The 18354-nt window shown below is 39.0% G+C and overlaps 3 protein-coding genes across 6 annotated transcripts; 2 read left to right on the top strand and 1 right to left on the bottom strand.

Moving 5' to 3' along the window:
- The first annotated feature begins 217 nt into the window (after positions 1 to 217).
- On the top strand, positions 218 to 1642 carry LOC108049179 (mitochondrial magnesium exporter 1). Its single transcript, XM_017130280.2, has 4 exons — positions 218 to 589; positions 649 to 1081; positions 1144 to 1320; positions 1389 to 1642. Exons 1-4 carry the CDS (start codon positions 473 to 475, stop codon positions 1559 to 1561), a joined length of 900 nt encoding a protein of 299 aa, XP_016985769.1. The 5' UTR covers positions 218 to 472; the 3' UTR covers positions 1562 to 1642.
- A 6943-nt stretch (positions 1643 to 8585) lies between these two features.
- On the bottom strand, positions 8586 to 10801 carry LOC108049194 (ras-related protein Rab-30). Of its 2 annotated transcripts, none has more exons than XM_017130309.2 (2): positions 10499 to 10801; positions 8586 to 10367 (listed from the first exon to the last, which is right to left on the bottom strand). In XM_017130309.2, the coding sequence occupies exon 2, from the start codon at positions 10315 to 10317 to the stop codon at positions 9640 to 9642; it is 678 nt and encodes a 225-aa protein (XP_016985798.1). In that variant the 5' UTR covers positions 10318 to 10367; positions 10499 to 10801; the 3' UTR covers positions 8586 to 9639. The 2 variants fall into 2 exon arrangements, with proteins under 2 accessions (XP_016985798.1, XP_016985797.1); XM_017130308.2 differs by having other exon boundaries at positions 10517 to 10801.
- A 745-nt stretch (positions 10802 to 11546) lies between these two features.
- Positions 11547 to 18232, top strand: LOC108049186 (RNA-binding protein 39). 3 transcript variants are annotated; one of them, XM_017130297.2, is made up of 6 exons: positions 11547 to 11662; positions 11727 to 11843; positions 14700 to 14851; positions 15697 to 16107; positions 16493 to 17033; positions 17431 to 18232. In XM_017130297.2, the coding sequence occupies exons 2-6, from the start codon at positions 11790 to 11792 to the stop codon at positions 18067 to 18069; spliced, it is 1797 nt and encodes a 598-aa protein (XP_016985786.1). In that variant the 5' UTR covers positions 11547 to 11662; positions 11727 to 11789; the 3' UTR covers positions 18070 to 18232. The 3 variants fall into 3 exon arrangements, with proteins under 3 accessions (XP_016985786.1, XP_016985787.1, XP_016985785.1); XM_017130298.2 differs by having other exon boundaries at positions 11550 to 11843; positions 16496 to 17033; XM_017130296.2 differs by having other exon boundaries at positions 11551 to 11843.
- Positions 18233 to 18354: the final 122 nt, after the last annotated feature.

Below are 18354 nucleotides of genomic sequence, written 5' to 3'. Positions count from 1 at the left end.
ATTAATAAGCAAAGGCAACTCAGTATCTCTGCGCGCTTTATCTACTATTAAATTAAATTTGGCATCATTATACTTCGTTGTAGGTTATTATTAATCTTAAACAGTAATTGAATTAATACAATTAAACGCAATTTAAAATTATTTTATTTTCGTGGGCTCGCGATTTAGTTGTTAAGCATAACATGACAAATTCTACAATCGATATTTTAATGTTAACTCTATGTTAAGTTATCAGCTGTTACGCTGCAATTTCACCGAAATCAAATGAAATATTTGGAGTAGATAAGAGCACCGCCGATTGATCATGGAAGTAGTACCCACGCATTATTCGGAAACACACAGCATTACCATAGGTCAGCAACCTCGCAAAGAGCGGTAGCGCTCTTGGAAACCTTAATCTTCGAACACGTGCGTCCATTTAAAAGGCTGACGGAATTCCCCCTTGGTTTACGTAAATAACTACGATCCCGCCATGACGGACGTGGAGAGCGCCGCGGCCAAAAAGTCCAATCCCGTAAAGTCCTTCATTGCGGGCGGCGTGGGTGGCATGTGCAATGTGATCGTTGGATATCCACTGGACACAATAAAGGTGAGCTTAAAAATCCATGTAACTCCAGAGATAACGAAGCCTTTTTGCTCCTTCACTAGGTTCGCCTGCAAACAATGCCCACTCATTCGCCTGGACAACCGCCCCGTTACAAGGGTGTTATAGACTGCGCCGCCCGGATGTTCCGCCATGAGGGATTTCGTGGGTTCTACAGAGGAATATCAGCTCCCCTGGTTGGCGTTACACCCCTTTATGCCGTGGACTTTGCGGTCTATGCAGCGGGCAAGAGGATGTTCCAAACAGACGACCACATACGGCTCACCTACCCACAAATATTTGTGGCCGGAGCGCTGGCTGGAATTTGTTCCGCCCTCGTCACAGTGCCCACGGATCGAATAAAGGTCCTACTGCAGACACAAACCGTCTCCAGTGGACCCCTTCTATATAATGGAACCATGGACACCGCTGTAAAGCTCTATAGACAGGGTGGGATTAGAAGTCTCTTTAAGGGGACCTGCGCCAGCATTTTGAGAGGTGAGGAGTTAATTAATAAGCTAAAATCGCTCGAATAGTAATTGCTAATCTGTAACTCCCAGATTCGCCCACCGGCTTTTACTTTGTGACCTATGAGTTCCTTCAGGATTTGGCCAGGAAGAAGTCCAAGACAGGGAAAATAAGCACAACATCTACGATTCTGTCTGGAGGGACGGCTGGCATTGTGTTTTGGACTTTGGCCGTGCCCTTCGATGTACTTAAAAGCCGTCTCCAGTCAGGTGAGTCATGCAATCACCACACGCTCCATTGTGTCAGTTTTGATTTCGTAATTTTACTTCAATTGCAGCACCTGAAGGTACCTACAAGCACGGCATTCGAAGCGTTTTTAGGGACCTTATGGCCACAGAAGGCGCCTCAGCTCTATTCCGCGGAACTCTCCCGATTTTACTCCGTGCCTTTCCCTCCACCGCTGCGGTTTTCTTCGGCGTTGAGCTCACCAATGATTTCTTGAAAGCCTAAACTTAAGGATTATTATATATCTGCATATATAAGAGAGGCTGTTTAGTTTTATATTTAATAAATGCATTGTTATTAAAGTTATTGGTTTTATTTTAATTGGATATCGTTTGAACTACAAAATGCATGGAACTTGAGAAATCATACCTGTTTAGACATGGTTATTTAAGGGGGTATACAGTGAGTCACAAAAGTATTCGTTGCAATGAGGGTTAACTGAAAAATGCCAATTTTAAATAAATAACCATTTTAAAGTAGTAAAAAATGGTTTATGTTTCCAAAGATATATATTTTGTGAAGTATATGACAAAAAAAACAAACGCTTTCCATAAAAAGATATGGACAAAAATATAAATATAAATTATACATCTCAAAAGTATTCGTTGCACATACGATTTTTTTATATTTTAGTATTGTTTAGGGTTAGCGAATTCTTTTTTTTTGGCATTTTGGTTGCATTTCTATTTTAAAGACTGATTCGGGGAAAAACACAAACTTTTGGTGTCATTCTTGGCGTAAATCTCTAGCAAAATGCCGAAGGGAATGGAATTAAACTTTTCACAAAAAAAAATTGTTTTACACCTACATAATGAGGGTCGATCGATTAAATATATTTGTGAGATGTTCGATAGAAGTCCTTCAACCATAAGGAGTCTCATTTCTCGACTGAAATCCAGAAATTCCCTGGAAAATCTACACCGTTCTGGCCGTCCAAAATCATTAACCTGCAGGGAAGAGAAGAAAATCCTCGAAGAAAACAGGAAAAATCCGCACCTTTCCGCTCCGAAAATTAATACTGTCATATCCACATCCCTGGGAACAAACGAATCCACTAAAACCGTTCGAAGAGTGCTCAGGAGCCAAGAAAGAAACCCTTGCTCTCAGCCATAAATATATCAAAGCGGCTTTCTTTTGCTCAAACGTACCTAGACTGGAATTTTGAAGAGTTGGAAAGTTGGTCTTTATAGATGGAATTATGAATGCTGAAGGATATTTAAAAATATACCGGAATTTTAAGTACTGGGAACAAGTAATATTTAGTGTTAAAAAAAATAAATTTAATATATTCGGATCAGATGGAGAAGGAAAAGTGTGGCGAAAGCCCTGTGAAGAGCTTAAACTGAAAAATGTTAAACCAACGGTGAAGCATGGCGGTGGTTCCGTACTAGTTTGGGGCTGCATTTCCGCTCGAGGAGTTGGAAAGTTGGTCTTTATAGATGGAATTATGAATGCTGAAGGATATTTAAAAATATTAAAGGAAAATTTACACTCCAGAGCCACCAAAATGGGCCTCGAAGACGGCAAGTTCATTTTCCAACAGGACAATGATCCCAAACACACGCCTTGGAAAGTTAAGAATTGGCGTTTGTACAATACCAAGCAGATTCACACTCCTCCACAGACCCCAGACGTCAACCCCATTGAAAATTATTGGGCCCATCTTAATCTAAAAGTTCAGGAACATAAGATTTTTCCAAAGAATGAGCTAAAGGAGATATTGCTGAAGGAATGGTCGAATATACCCGAAGTGAGGTGCCGAAACCTAGTGGAGTCAATGCCGAGGCGCTTACAAGCTATTAAAGACAACAACGGCTTGCACACAAAATACTAAATTTAAAAAAAACAAGAAAGCTAACTTCGGGCGGAGCCGAAGTTGATATACCCTTGCAGAATATTGTGTAAATTATATTCTTCAAAATTATTCATATGATGTATTCTTAATACTCATAAAACGTCCCAACTTCCTAACTTTAAAAACACCAAAATTATGGCATTTTCAATCGTTCAGTTATATGGCAGCTAAAAGATATAGTCGGCCGATCCTTATGAAATTTGGTAGGTCGGATTGATTGGCCAAAAATAAAACTCATAGAAAATCCCAACTTCTCATAAGGATCGGCCGACTATATCCTATAGCTGCCATATAACTGATTGATCGGAAATGCCATAACTTTGGTGTTTGTAAAGTTAGGAAGTTGGGATTTTTTATGAGTATTAAGAATGCATCATATGAATAATTTTTGAGAATATAATGTACACAATATTCTGCAAGGTATATCAATTTCGGCTCCGCCCGAAGTTAGCTTTCCTTTCTTGTTTGACATTGAATTGTTACATACGTTTTCACTACACACATGTAATCTTATAACTTTCATTCGAGTTCAAAAAACGAATATCGAATAACTAGCTTAGATGTTAAGTTAACCTCCGTAAAAAAATCAGAAATAATACATATGTAATTCGCGAGAAGATTTGTAGAAGCGATATATAACGGTATATATGTATATTTATACAGTTCTTCCACATTGACCGCCACACTGGGTAATAAAACGCTAAAGAAAAAGTAAACTTAAAATCTAAACGATTTGGACACATTGAATACCCAAATGGTTTATACTCACACTTGCATGTACATTTATTTAGCTGGGCTTCGATCCATTTGAATTGGAACCGTATATATGGATATATGCATATATCGATAGTTATAAGCCAGAATTGGTAGAGAACATTAGAGGGAATTCACTCCCAAACAAAGTTCTGTGAAAATTATTTCCAATCAGAAATCGATATAAGAAGTAAGATACGTTACAGATTTCGATAAGCTTTAAAATTGGATAAAAAGGTATTGCTGATATCGACAAATGCAATTAAATAATAATATGAACCTATAATATGAAGTAAGACTTTCACGAGAACATGGTTACTCACAAGTATTTAAGTTGGGTGATCGTACTTACTCATTCAGTGATTTGGCACCAATCGGAGACGGAAGTCGTGTTTTAGAATTTCCAATCAGAAAGCGATATAATAAGTTAGATACGTTACAGATTCTGAAAAGCCTTTAAACTGGATAAAAAAGGTATTGCTGATTTCGACAAATGCAATTAAATAATAATATGAACCTAAAATATGAAGAATGAGTTTCTCAAGAACATGGTTTTTATTCCAGTCTTATCTGTTGGTTGACCGTATTACTCATCCAGTGATTTTTCTCCAATTGGAAACGGAAGTCCGCTAGAAAATTGTGTGGACCACGTTAAAGCCGATTAACCATGGCCGATAGCAGGAAAAGTAATGACTCGAACGGGTCATTAAAAATTACTTCGTACAACATCAGGGGTCTGAAGGGGAAACACCAGGATATTGAGTTTATAAAGTATCTCGGTAACTTTGACATCTTCATTCTACTGGAGACCCACGCACTTCCCGATGCCCCAGCCATCGAAGACTTCATGGATCAGCAGCCCGACTTCGAGGTGTTGCACTGGAAGGATGCGACAAAGGAGTTTGATGCTGGCAGAGCAATCGGTGGGTGCCTAGTAGGTATCAGACATTCGCTCAAGGAGCTGGGCATAACCCACAGGGTGGGCGAAGCAAATGGCCTGAAGGTTCTCCAGCTCCGGATGGGCAAAAAGGAACTGAATGTGGTGCCGCTGTACATCCGCACGAAAGACTGGAAATATGAATTCAAGCTTGTGGAAAAGGCCTTTGCCAACAGCACAATCTGCCCAGGAAACGTGATTGTAATGGGCGATTTGAACTGCCGGATCGGAGAGTTCAAGCAGGAGGTAGAGCCAAATCTGTGTGTCGCCAACAGGAACGGTCGGCGGGCCAGTGACAAAAAAAGGTGTCCACACGGAAGCGTTTTTATTTCCTTCTGCGATGCCAACCAGCTGCAGATTCTGAATGGCTTGACCCACGGAGACCCAAAGGGCAGATTCACCTCAATCAGTGCCACCATCGACCTGGCTGCAGTGAGCCGCAGTCTGATGCCGTGGGTGGTGGACTTCAAGGTGGACACGCCACATGAGGACCTAACCCGACATGGGTCCGACCACTTGCCCATCTGCCTGGAGGTCGACCTTAACTTTCTGAGGGGCAGTGGAGCCAGGAGCAGGGTTTCATCACCGGGTCAGCCAAGCCATAGTACTGTCGTCCCATTTGATACAAGCATTCCATGGACCGAACCGACGCTAGACTCCCCTATAAAAACCGAGGAAGTGATATTTGTACTAAGACACCGCTCAGGGCGTAAGTTTCCGAGAAGAAGACTCAACAATGTTGTCGACGTAATAGCATTTAATTGCAATGACCTTCTCAACGAACCGGATGAGAACAAAACCATCATATCAAACATGTTTTTTTTATTATCAGACACAACAAGGATTGTACTCAACATCGTAATAAGAAGGCTGACTAAGTGGTGCAGAAAAAACCGATTACTAAGTGATTGCCAGTTTAGTTTTTCGGGAAAGTACTCCAAGATAGACTTTGTGTACAGCCTAAGCACCATTGCCAATATAAAGTTGGCTAAAAAGGGAACAAAGGTATACTCGTACTTTGTTCAGTTCGCATCTGTCTTACCAATGCTCAACGAACGGTTGTGGTTCAAGCTTAAAAAAATGGGAGTGCCGTCAAAAATAATAAATTTCTTAAGAGTCACGTGCAAAAGGGATGAATACCGAAACGAACTGCTCAATTACTTTCGGACCGGCAAAGGAGTCCTGTCAAAACTAATGTTCTCCCTATACCTATACGATCTTCCAGAGGAATTGGAGGGCGGACCAGGACTCGTCGTCGATAATCGCCGAGTGGGCATCCTGATGTATGCCGACAGAATTGCAATCCTTGCTGGGAGCTCTAACGCGCTCCAAGATATGATCAACCAGCTGGAGGAGTACTGCGACAAATGGGGCTTGTTGGTGGACATGGGGAAGTCGGAAGTGATGGTCTTCAGGCGGGGCGGAAGCATTTCCGCCTTTGAAAACTGGATGATAACCGGAAAAAAAATCAAAACCACTTCCGAGGCAGTTTTCTTTAACTTCGTGTTTACTACTGCGCTGTCGAATAAAAAACAAGTTCTTAAAATGATTGCAGACGCCAAAAGTCGCCTGGAGGACTTCAGTATTAAACGTGAACCCTGGATCAGCTTAATGGAACTGCACATGGTTCAAGTTTGGGGAAGTGGAGACTTTAAGGAGATCGACAAACTGCAAGAATTCTATCTGAAGAAAACTAAAAATACTAGTATGATCAATCTTAATATTCTTGCCTTCGATCTGCAACTGAAGTACATTGGAAATCTTTATTGGTGCCGCAATGAAAGTTCCCTGGCTCGATTTCTCACCATCAAGGTAATGGAGACAAATGTCCTGTGGGCAGAGCAGCTTAACACCCTTTGCGAACCCTTCGGACTGAAATGGAAGAGCTGTCTGATCTCTGAGCCAAAGTGGACTGACTTCGATTTTGCTCAGCCGTTTCGAAAAACCTTAAGTCACCACGTTTGATTACATTTTTTTTATTTACTTGTTATTTCCTTGCAGAGGGTATTATAATTTTAGTCAAAGGTTTGCAACGCAATTGCCCTATAAATTATATATATTCTTGATCAACATCACCAGTCCCTCAGTTTTAAAGCTATCTGCTTGAAACTTTCCCAAAAGTTGTATTTCTATTGCAGGTAGTATATAAGTCGGAAGGTAGCTTCCAAAGGAACAATCGGAAAAACAAATTTAAAAAAAGTATACCTTTGTTGTTTTTAATTTTTTTTAGAGATTTAAAAATTATTTACTACATCAGAATACGCTTTTAGTATTTTCGAAATCGGACAACAATATCATATAGCTGTCATAAAAACGATGGTGATCTACATATCTTCATTGATTTTATTAACATAGGCATAGAAATCGAAACCTAGTTGTTATAACTGCAAGGGTATATAAACTTCGGCTTGCCAAAGTTTGCCTCCTTTCTTGTTTTCTGTTTCATTTGTGTTATAAGGAAAGTTAAGATTACTTTGTTAGACCGAAGTTAATATACCCTTGAAAGTAAAAAAAAATACACTTGTCAATAAACTTATTTTGCCTGCACATATTATATTTTAATTTAAAATTTAAGCTGTTTCGATTTTATTTTCGTTTTACAATAAAACGAAGAAATCGCCAGATCTTCATTGTTTTTAAACATATACGGACTTTCTCCGACTTAACGTTTTTTAGGTTTATACCAATACTTTTTATAATATTATATACCCTTCACAGATATAAACGGAATATAATAGGAAAACCGACTGGCTTTGTTGTTTTTCGCATTAGTCGTCAATACATATGTATACAGTAATTTCATATTTTATGCACTATGATCATCACAAAGAAAAGGACAATATAGAAACGGACAGACTAAATTAAAGTACTTATGAAACAAAATACTAAATTAATACATTCGTAATCGATTACATAAAATTAATCCTTTTCAGATTGGCAATAGAAAATAATAGTGGAAATAATATGGCATAGTCTACGAAATTACATATTTCTTTAAAAGGTCCATGCACATCATGTTTTGATATACAATGTTTTCTATTGATTTATTATTAATATAGTACCTGGTAATTATACTCGGGACTCTCCATATCCCCGTTATTAAGTAGTATTAGAGTCGGAAACAATTTCTTCTACCTGTTACATACTTTTTAACAATATTGTATTCGTACCCTTTAAGAGCACAGAAACTTTTCAAAATAAATGGTTTTACCCTAAAAAATGTATTATTTCTTTTAATGTGAAGGCGGCTTTTTTCAGCTTAGGATAATGCTCTTTCGGATTAAATATCACTTGGTCTCGACAATATTTTGCAGATTTCCAGTAAAGTATTGGAAAACTGTTATTATTTGTGACCCACTACTTGACCTTTTAAAACACCGCTGCATGCACACTTGATTCGCATTATTTAAAGTCGTTCAAGCAAAAAAATGTAAAATTAACACAATTACATAGCCTGAGCATAGGCAACAGTTGATCGAGTATTTAAAAAAGTATAATTTCAAAGCACTTCTCTAGCTAATATTGTCCAATCTTCTTCTAGCACACACTTTCAAACTATCTCCTGAAGGCGGAGCGCCCCAAAAAGTTGACCTTTTTAATGGAAGAAATAGAATACATACATTGTCATTGTTTCTATTTATAAATTTATTCAATTTGGATATTTTTGAAATTAGACAAAAAAATGAAATCAAATCATTACTAAATTATTACAATAGTATTTTATTTTTATTTCTTTTTTTTTCATTTCTCTTTCTGGCCTATCCCATAGTTTCTACATGTTTAATTTTTGGAATGTCATAAAATCTCCTTAAACACTATTACGAGTACTCTTTAAAAATTGTATTACAGATGATTGCACATTTATCATAATATTTAAAATAATTGCAAAAAAATAAGCATACATTGTATAAATCTGTATACAAAAAACGCAATGTATAAAATATGAATATGAAAAACTCCTTAAAACACAATCGAATTAAAACATAATTGTGTGCATAGCATTGTTGATATCATAAATTCTTTGAAGCATTGGCTGTGATGCTCACTTGGTAAATGATCCGCAATCGGATCGATACGTAACTATAATACTAATCAAGAAAATCAGGCGCTTATAAACGACACTTCCAATGTAGTTTTTGTAACACAAATATTTAGCATCCATAGTCATTAACAGCTAGTTTTTCAGGAGGTCTTAATCGTGATACTCCGGAGTCTAAAAGTCTGGGGGTTAAACATAAAATAAAGTGAGTGCTATTCAATCATTTTGCTTCAAATCTTTTTTCTGTGACACTATAGGAAACAAAATTGTATAAATTGAGAGAGCTTGTTGCTTGAACTATTACAAAATACATTTAAATACCACGATTAATCCTTGAGTTATAATCAGAAGTAAATATTAATCGTGATATGTAGAAATCCAAAAAAATAATAAAATTGAGTTAAATAATTAAGGACCATTATTGTTGTTAAATCTATCGAAAGGTTTCTTTTGGTGAAATCTATCTAAATAATTGTTTAATCAGTAAAATCAATAAGAGACACGCCTTACAACAAATTAATAGGAGTGTTACTTTGACAATAACAAAAGATTAAAGGAATGTCCCGATTCGTGTTTTAGTCCGCTTTAAGATAACCAATACATTGGAGTCGATAGAATGGGGAATCTTGTGATGGTAATAAAAGATCAATGGAATATCACGATTAGTCCTAGAAGTTATATATATAAATAGCTGCTCAGTTTCCAGTTTGGTTAGCAGCTCAGCCCGCTTGACTAGAGTTTGAGCCGCCGCCGCCGCTGGCGAGTCCGCCGCAGCAATTGCTCTGCGCTGCCTTGGCACTGAAGCTCCCCAGGCCGATGGAGCTGCCCTCCGACTGCCGCTGGGCTGCCGCCGCAGCAGCGGAACCACTACCGTCTTTGCTTCTTGCCTGACCAATCAGTTCGGCGGCTATCTCGTAGAACAGCCGCTCCACATTCTCTGCCTCCTTGGCGGACGTTTCCAGGAAGTACATGTCGTGTTGTTTGGCGAACTCCTCGCCAATCTGGGTGGGTATCTCGCGATCGTCCCGGTCCGTCTTGTTTCCCACCAGAATCTTGAGCACCTTAGAGTTGGCGTACTCTTGAATCTCGCGCAGCCAATCCGGAAGGCAGTCGAAGGTGGGCTGGCAGCTGATGTCGTAGACCAGGATCAAAGCGTGGGCTGATCGATAGTAGCTCTGCGTGATGGAGCGGAACCGCTCCTGGCCGGCGGTGTCCCAGATCTGCAACTTGATTTTCTCGCCCTCCACCTCCACCGTTTTGATCATGAAGTCCACGCCGATGGTGGCTCCTTGGCCAGGTGGGAATAGGCCCTGCGTGAAGCGGCGCACCAAGCAGGTTTTTCCCACGCCCGCATTGCCGACCAGGACTATTTTGAACAGGAACTTGTAGTCCTCCATTGGGGCTAGTGCCGAAACGGGTTGGTTTTTGGTTTACTGGGGTGTGTGCTCTGCAAACGTAGTCGAAAGTTAGTCGGAGTTTGGACACACCTAGTCAGCGACGCGTAACGATTATAATATGGTGCGGTGGTGGTTCGTCGGATCGGCTTACGCCATCCTCGCCGAAGACTACGCCTCTCACCTGTGGCTCAATTAATACCTTTGTGGTAAGATGGGTGGTTCTAACGACTGATGGCCTTGTTTTTTGGCTTATATGGCCAAAAGCTGATGACTCAACGGCAAAAGCAGGTGCTCGTTTCTCGCTTATCGCTGCGAATCAGCCCGAAATCCATTCAGAGGGGTCTTGGCCGGGCTCTCTGTGTCTGGGAAATAGCAATCAACTGGTTGCATGCTGGCGCATTAATTGCCAGACCCCTTTTTACGTATGTTTACCAACAGAATTTTGCTGCTTTTCGACTTGTGATGGTATTGAATTAGTGCTGGAAGAAACCTCGATAGGCCGATGTATTACAATTTGCTTAAACATCGATTTTGTTTACGATGTTCGATGTTTTTCGTGAACTCATTACGATAAATGTCCAACAGATGACCGCGTAACGGAATTATTTCAAATTTTAGGTACATTAAAACCAGTTTAATTGTATTTTTTGTTGTTAGTTACTGTTTTAAATTATCGGTAAACTAAAAAAAAAATTAAATTAAATAAGGTATCTTGAAGCGGCCAGGCTGAAAACTTTTTTTTTAACCTGTGGGATGAAAACCTGGAGCTATGAAGAGCGCGAGAAACAATCATGTTTATAAGAAAATCTGAAGGTAATTAAGGGACCAGTTTGTGGTGGTCATCCCAAAGTCCATCAAAGGGAAGACTAAGTCTTGGTTCTCTCCCATTTTAAGAACGCTCTTCTGAAAAGAATTCATTTAATTTATATGAATAAATCATTAGTTGCGGAAAACAATCCACTTGCTAATGATAAAATTATATTTAGTTTTGCGTTAAGGTCCATATTATTAACAGTAAAACTAAATTATATCTTCCTATTTTCCGGCCGATAAGCTGATTTTGCAATCAGTCTCAAAAACTTTTTCGGAATATATCTTTAAAAAGGCTTTGTATATGTGAATACCGTATTATGGGAATACCGTAAAAATCAATCAGAGGAATGCCCCTAATAAAAAATAAGTGTTGAAAAATAACAATACTGCGACTGAGACTATCGATTGTTCTCCATCGATACGTTTGTGACAACCCTGATGCCGAAACAAGCAGCCACGCTAGAGAAGAAAATCTAGTGGAAAATTCACAAAAATTGTATTTTAATAAACGCAATAGTCGAAAAAGAAGTTCGTAAGTGGTCTTGCGAATTCCGCTGTGCGTCCCCACCCCATTTTCATTTATTCAAACGAGCCAGACGCCGAGCAGGGGACTTTTCTCACGGAGCACCCCGCACAGCAGAACCGAGGAAATTTTTAACATGGCCGAGGACTTTGATGTGGAGGCGATGCTCGAGGCGCCGTACCAGAAAAATGTAAGTTTCCAATGCCCGAAATCAGGCGATTATCGTTTATATTAAGACCCACTGGTTTTTGTGCAAACCGAATACATTATTTTGCTGTGAAAAAAGAAAAACAATTACTTCATATGTATGTTTGTATACTTCTTTTCCCACATAGACACCCACAGGCGCGCTTGTGTGCGTACGTGCATTTTGTGTTTGTATGTAAGTCGTCGTCTCGGGCACACACACACACATGTGCACATGATGCATACTAAGTGGTTTAAATCGATTTTTAACCTAATTTTGTTGTTAAATAAAAAAATCGGCAGATAAAACGGGACACAGTGCTGATTTGGGCATTTTAAAAATATTTATTTTCATATTTGACTGCGTGCCTACAGAATTATTTCGCCTACGAAAACCTGGCTGTGTGTGGGTTTGTGTTGTTTATTTCCCTCCGTAGCATTTGAAACAGTCGTGTCCTGCCGATTGATAGGATGTGTAAAGTGGGGCGCAGAATATTTTGCAGGTTTGCAAGGGCATCAAAAACGTGTAACAAGTGTCTGAAAACATAAAAATGTAAATTAAAAGAAGAAATAGTTTTATAAAACTAGGTTCTAATTTAAAGTATGAGCTTAAAACATAAATATGTATGTCTTTTGAGTCTTAATAATGCTATTTAACAGATTTTTCGTGTTATCATCTTGGACTTGAATCTAACCTAGTGACTTTTAGTATATATTTGTATTTCCTTATCTTACCTGGGTAACACAACTACATCTAGGCCTAGAAAAATCTTTAATAAAATTTTTATTTGTTTAGACTTTGATTGATTCAAATGAACTTAAAATAGTAACGTAGATATGTATGTCTTCTTATACATACATATGTATGTTTGTTTCCATCTAGGATTTAAAAGCACCTCTAAAATGTCCTTCAATATGAAAATATTTTTCTTTTCAGTAAAAAGATTGTTAAAAAATATAACAGAAAGTTTAGTTAATAAAAATGTTAATCATATTTTAACTGGGTTATTCATTTGTTTAAGGTTGCTTGCAACTGCCAAGTGCAAGTAGTATTCAGAGGTATCCAAAGAATTTGTTAACTAAGAAATTGAATGTTAGTTATGTAGACGCATTGTTTTGCTAAAAACTCCTTTAAAACAATTGTTTTCAGCAGAGGTTTCCAAAATTTGTTTTCAATGAAATTGAATCTAAGTTATGTAAACGCATTGTTTTGCTAAAAACTCCGTAAACATATTGTTTGGTATAGAAAAGATAAAAAATTCAACTTTACAAAACTACGAATAAAATTAATCCGTCTGTTAATGAGTTAAAAAAATGATCAAAATAGCCATTTACAAACTTGGGGTAAAAGGTAAAAAATCGAATTTTCTGTAACACAGTGAGAAAAAACTTAGTTACGATCCGATAGATTGTCCAATAAAAATAAACTGATTTATATATTAGGTTATTATACCGCTTATAATGTATTACTAGTGGATTTACGTATACAGTTTATCAAATGCACTTGGATCCATCTCAAATTTAATCACAAAAGTATGGAACCTATTAAAATCCCTCTCTCCTCGAATCAAGAAATCTTGAGTTGAATGCTCTTGTTTCTTCCTATCTGCTGTCTCACTAAGAACAACCAAAAACTACCCACACACAATCACCATTAAAAAATTAAAAACCAAAACAAAATGCTAGAATAATTCTTAAGGGTGAAATGTCTTTGCAGAAAATCGAATAAGCTCAATATTGTTGCTAGAGATTGTTTTGGTCATTCTAAACACAAAAAGCTGGAGACCATTTGGTAAGTTTTGAATGTGCCAGAAGCTGCGAAAAAAACCAATTACAAAATTAAAAAACAATAAAAAAAAACCAAAACATATCTAGGCATTTTGTATTCAATATAATTTGTTTATGTTTGAGTTTTTTAACACAAACCAATTGAAATTCTTTATCTTACTGCTCTATGTAAACCAATGAAACTGAACGTGCACTAAATTTCAGATTTACTCCTCCTAACTTGTCTGGGGCAGCAGGCAGCACAACTACTACTCTCACTCACAGTCAGACAAGAAAGAAAGTATCGCTCAAATTACAAATTACAGATTTAAACAATCGAAAAATAAGCAATAATGACCAACACAAGAGCACAAAAAGCTAAGCCTAAACCAAACCTATTTGAACAAACAAAACGTAACAAGCAATTCTTAAACTATCGCACTGAAATCTTACTTATATAATGTCTATGTCCTATATATATAGACGACGTCTTTTTGAGAACCAATCAACCAGTCCACTCCACTAGCCAGCGCTAAACATTACCCCAAAACTGAACTGATTGAGAATGAGCATGAGAAATTTGCCCATGTGGAGACAACATTTCTCGCCGTCGTGAACCATCTGTGTGTGTGCCATATACAATATATATTAAATATATTTAAACTACGTATAAGATCTCTCTATATCTATATCCTTATTACTACCTTGCTAAAAATTGGCAATGATCCCCAAATGATCATTGTTGACTTAAGCATTTCTACTTTATATACTTGCAGATGCCAAAAATTTAACTAATTTACTTTGATTTGCTTTCTCTTATTCAAAAAAAATATTTACGAAACTGAAAAAATAATATATCATAACAAACTCAAATGATATAATCGAAAATCAACCAACATCAACAACGACAACAACGTAACGAACGATCAACACCCGTTATGTGTTCCCACCCACCTAAAAAAACTGAAACCAATCGACAAAAAATAATCCACTTATCTGTATCTACATTATTGCTTGCGCCCACCCCACCCATCCTCCCTGTCCACTCCCACCCCCGATCCACAAAAACAAACAAAACAACCCATCTGTGTAGAATGTCAGTGCGGGCAGCGGTGGACGTGGTGGACGCAGGCGCAGCGACAGCACTCTCGGCGGCGGAGGCCACGACGACGACCACGCCGAGAACGGACCGCGGAACGGCAGCGGCGGCGGAAGCTCACACAAAAAGCAAAGCAAGCGGTCCCGGTAAGTGCAAATATGAAGGATTAAAGTTTCACGTAGAGAATGCAAGTTTAGTCTCGGAAGATTTTGAGCCCTTGCACCCACAATGCAAAATGTTATATTTAAATTAAACCATTACAAAGGCGCACCATATAATCTAACGAAAAGATGTTAGTCCTATTATATTAAAGAAAGCATTACTTTTTACGATTTGCGAATTTCCTATAAATTGTCGCTTATGAATTACTTTTTTTTCATTCCAAGAAGAAGGGTTAAATTATTATTTATTCGCCTAAATTCTGATATAGAAAACACTTATTCATGAAAATTTTACTGACTTAATGTCATCATGTTGAATCTAAGGAGCACAAAGGAGCTTCTCAATTAATTTAAATTTAAGTCTTAACAGCCAATAAACGCAAGGAAGAAAAATGTAATCTCAAGAGATTAAACTTAGATTTAATAGTTAACTAAAGATTTAGTTACTAATTTTAAATTTGTGCTAAGACTTAGTGAACTTTTGAATAGTGGTTTCTTTATAAATTTAATCAAAGGTATTATTTTTTGTATTATTAATTTCCAGTTATAATAAGGCGTTTATTTTATGGCTTTTGCTATGTTATTTAAATGTTTATATTGCCATACAGTCGGCAAGGGCTTACAAAGTTCGGCTTATGGAATTTTATTTTCTCTATCAATAAATTTGCTATAACATTTATAACACTAACAAGAAGTCGATATTATAGCAAAATAAATATACATTTCACCATGCTTAGAAAATATAAGATCAGCATAATTTAGAACCAAGTCAATGAAACAAAATTATACAAACTAAACACTAATGCCATCCCTTTGTTTTACTTTTGCAGGAGTAGAAGCGGCTCACGAGATGGTAAAACCCGGCGTGATCGGGGCAGTGAACGCAGCAGTCACCGGGATAAAGACAAAGAGCGCGATCGACACCGCGACGCAGGCGACCGGGATCGGCACCGCAGAGAAGGTGGAGATCGGGATAGGGAGCGGGACCGTGAGCGCGAAAGGACTCGTCGCAGTCGGTCACGGGACGAGCGTGGCGGAGGAGGCGATGATCGTCGCATGCGGTACGGCGATCGTGAGAAGGAGCGACGCTCGAGAGATGGTCGCGGCGGCAGCAAATCCTTGCAGCAGCAGGATCGCTCCCGAGATAAACGTCGTCGCAGTCGCTCCCGCGATCAGCAGCGCAAACGGCTGAGTCCAATCCGTGAACGCAAGCGCAGCCATTCCCGCTCAAAGGATAGAAAGTGAGTTGAGATTATTTTGGATTTAAATATAATAAGTTGAGGAAATATTATTATGTTTTATTTCGAATTAGTTGAACTCTAGATGGAGTACATATTTGTATGCTTTTGATACGTTTTTTTCCTAATTAAAAGTAACAATCTATGAAGTATATTGTTCTCACCTTATTTAGTTTATAAAATTACTTTAACTCGAGGAGGAAAACTGTAAAAGTAAATATTAATGTCAATGAGTTAGTCCATCTAGGGTAAATAATCAACTAAAGAAGTTTAAACTTGATGACAAAATATTTAGTTTTTTGTTATTGTTTATTCCTTTGCTAAACTGTTATTTAAAGTAATTATAAAATTTATATATATAAAATTTATGTATTATTTCCCAATGTAGCAGCCGTCGTCGGGGCAGCCACTCTCCCCGCCGTCGATCGCCGATAAATGGAGCAGGCGACCGAACCCCGCCCACCGAGCTCAGTCCCGAGGAGCGGGACGCCCGCACCGTCTTCTGCATCCAGCTATCGCAGCGCGTGCGTGCTAGGGACCTGGAGGAGTTCTTCTCCAGCGTAGGCAAGGTCCGCGACGTGCGTCTGATCACGTGCAACAAGACAAAGCGCTTTAAGGGCATCGCTTACATTGAGTTCGAGGACCCAGAGTCCGTGGCCCTGGCCCTGGGACTCTCCGGCCAGCGGCTGCTCGGCATACCCATCATGGTGCAGCACACACAGGCGGAGAAGAATCGCCTCCAGAATGCGGCGCCCGCATTCCAGCCGAAGAGTCACACGGGTCCCATGCGCCTCTACGTGGGATCACTGCACTTCAACATCACCGAGGATATGCTGAGGGGAATATTCGAGCCGTTTGGTAAAATCGATGCCATTCAACTGATAATGGACACGGAGACAGGTCGATCCAAGGGATACGGATTTATAACGGTGGGTTTCGGGTCATTTGTAAGCTATTGGAAAACTTAAAAGGCATTGCAAATGGAGTTCTTACGATGGCGTGGGATGCCAACTAATAAAAGCTTTTCTTTAGAAATTATTATATTAATATTAAAATTAAGAAAGGATTTCGTACTATTAATTAACAGAGATTTATAGTACGAAATTCATTCTAAATATAAACATTTATATAATAATCCCTAAGAGTAACAACTCAATGTTTCGGATGTTCATATGTTTTTTAAAGATGAAGCACAGATGCCTAATTTTTAATTCACGTTTTAAAGATCTGAAATATTACGAACCTTCTGTATAGTCTGTTAAAAAGTTTATATATTTCCCGTTATTAAATAACTTGATAACTAAACTGCATTATCTGATTTTACAGTACCACAATGCTGACGATGCCAAAAAGGCTTTGGAACAACTGAACGGTTTCGAGCTAGCCGGCCGCCTCATGAAGGTTGGCAACGTGACGGAGCGCCTGGACATGAACACCACCTCGCTGGACACAGACGAGATGGATCGCACGGGCATCGATCTGGGAGCCACGGGGCGCCTGCAGCTGATGTTCAAGCTGGCGGAAGGAGCTGGTCTAGCGGTGCCTCAGGCGGCGGCCAATGCTCTGCTGGCCACAGCTCCTCAACCGGCGCCGGTGCAGCAACAGGAGGCGGCTCCGTCGATAGCCACACAGTGCTTCATACTGTCTAATATGTTTGATCCGCGCACCGAGACGAATCCCACCTGGGACGTAGAGATCAGGGACGATGTGCTGGAGGAGTGCGCCAAGCACGGCGGGGTGCTGCACATCCACGTCGACACCGCCTCGCCCACGGGCACCGTCTACGTCAAGTGCCCTGGAACAACGACGGCGGTGCTGGCGGTGAACGCACTGCACGGACGCTGGTTCGCCGGACGTGTTATTACGGCCGCCTATGTGCCTGTAATTAACTACCACTCAATGTTTCCGGACTCAATGAACGCCGTCAATTTGGTGGCTTCCACGCGCAAGAACACCGACGATTGAGCGCGATTTGTGGCAAAAAGATTGTTATTATTCGTTACAAGAAATAATTTTTGGTCAAAACATTTTCAATTTTTTTAAAGATTTTCGACGCAAGCTGAAAACTAGGGGCACACATATTAAAATACAATTAAATACATTTATAAATATATGAATTCAAAAATTACTTTAAACTTTTCTCGCCTTAAACTTAATATGACGACGAAATAACGTTTTACTGTAGACCGCCTGAAATGCTGCAAATCGAATTACTGATGGAAAATAAAATAGTACTAGTGCTTAATTTGT

Source organism: Drosophila rhopaloa, unplaced genomic scaffold (genome assembly GCF_018152115.1).
Source record: "Drosophila rhopaloa isolate 14029-0021.01 unplaced genomic scaffold, ASM1815211v1 contig_2, whole genome shotgun sequence".
Classification (NCBI taxonomy): Eukaryota; Metazoa; Arthropoda; class Insecta; order Diptera; family Drosophilidae; genus Drosophila; species Drosophila rhopaloa.
This window is presented reverse-complemented; position numbering and strand designations above follow the sequence as displayed.

Excerpts from the sequence above, each read along its gene's own strand:
- LOC108049194 (XM_017130309.2), bottom strand. The coding sequence starts at position 10,317 with ATGGAGGACTACAAGTTCCTGTTCAAAATAGTCCTGGTCGGCAATGCG.
- LOC108049186 (XM_017130297.2), top strand. The coding sequence starts at position 11,790 with ATGGCCGAGGACTTTGATGTGGAGGCGATGCTCGAGGCGCCGTACCAG. Across the intron at positions 14,852-15,696 it reads AAGCAAAGCAAGCGGTCCCG|GAGTAGAAGCGGCTCACGAG; the intron begins GTAAGTGCAAAT and ends TTACTTTTGCAG. Across the intron at positions 17,034-17,430 it reads AGGGATACGGATTTATAACG|TACCACAATGCTGACGATGC; the intron begins GTGGGTTTCGGG and ends CTGATTTTACAG.
- LOC108049179 (XM_017130280.2), top strand. The coding sequence starts at position 473 with ATGACGGACGTGGAGAGCGCCGCGGCCAAAAAGTCCAATCCCGTAAAG. Across the intron at positions 590-648 it reads ATCCACTGGACACAATAAAG|GTTCGCCTGCAAACAATGCC; the intron begins GTGAGCTTAAAA and ends CTCCTTCACTAG. Across the intron at positions 1,321-1,388 it reads TAAAAGCCGTCTCCAGTCAG|CACCTGAAGGTACCTACAAG; the intron begins GTGAGTCATGCA and ends CTTCAATTGCAG.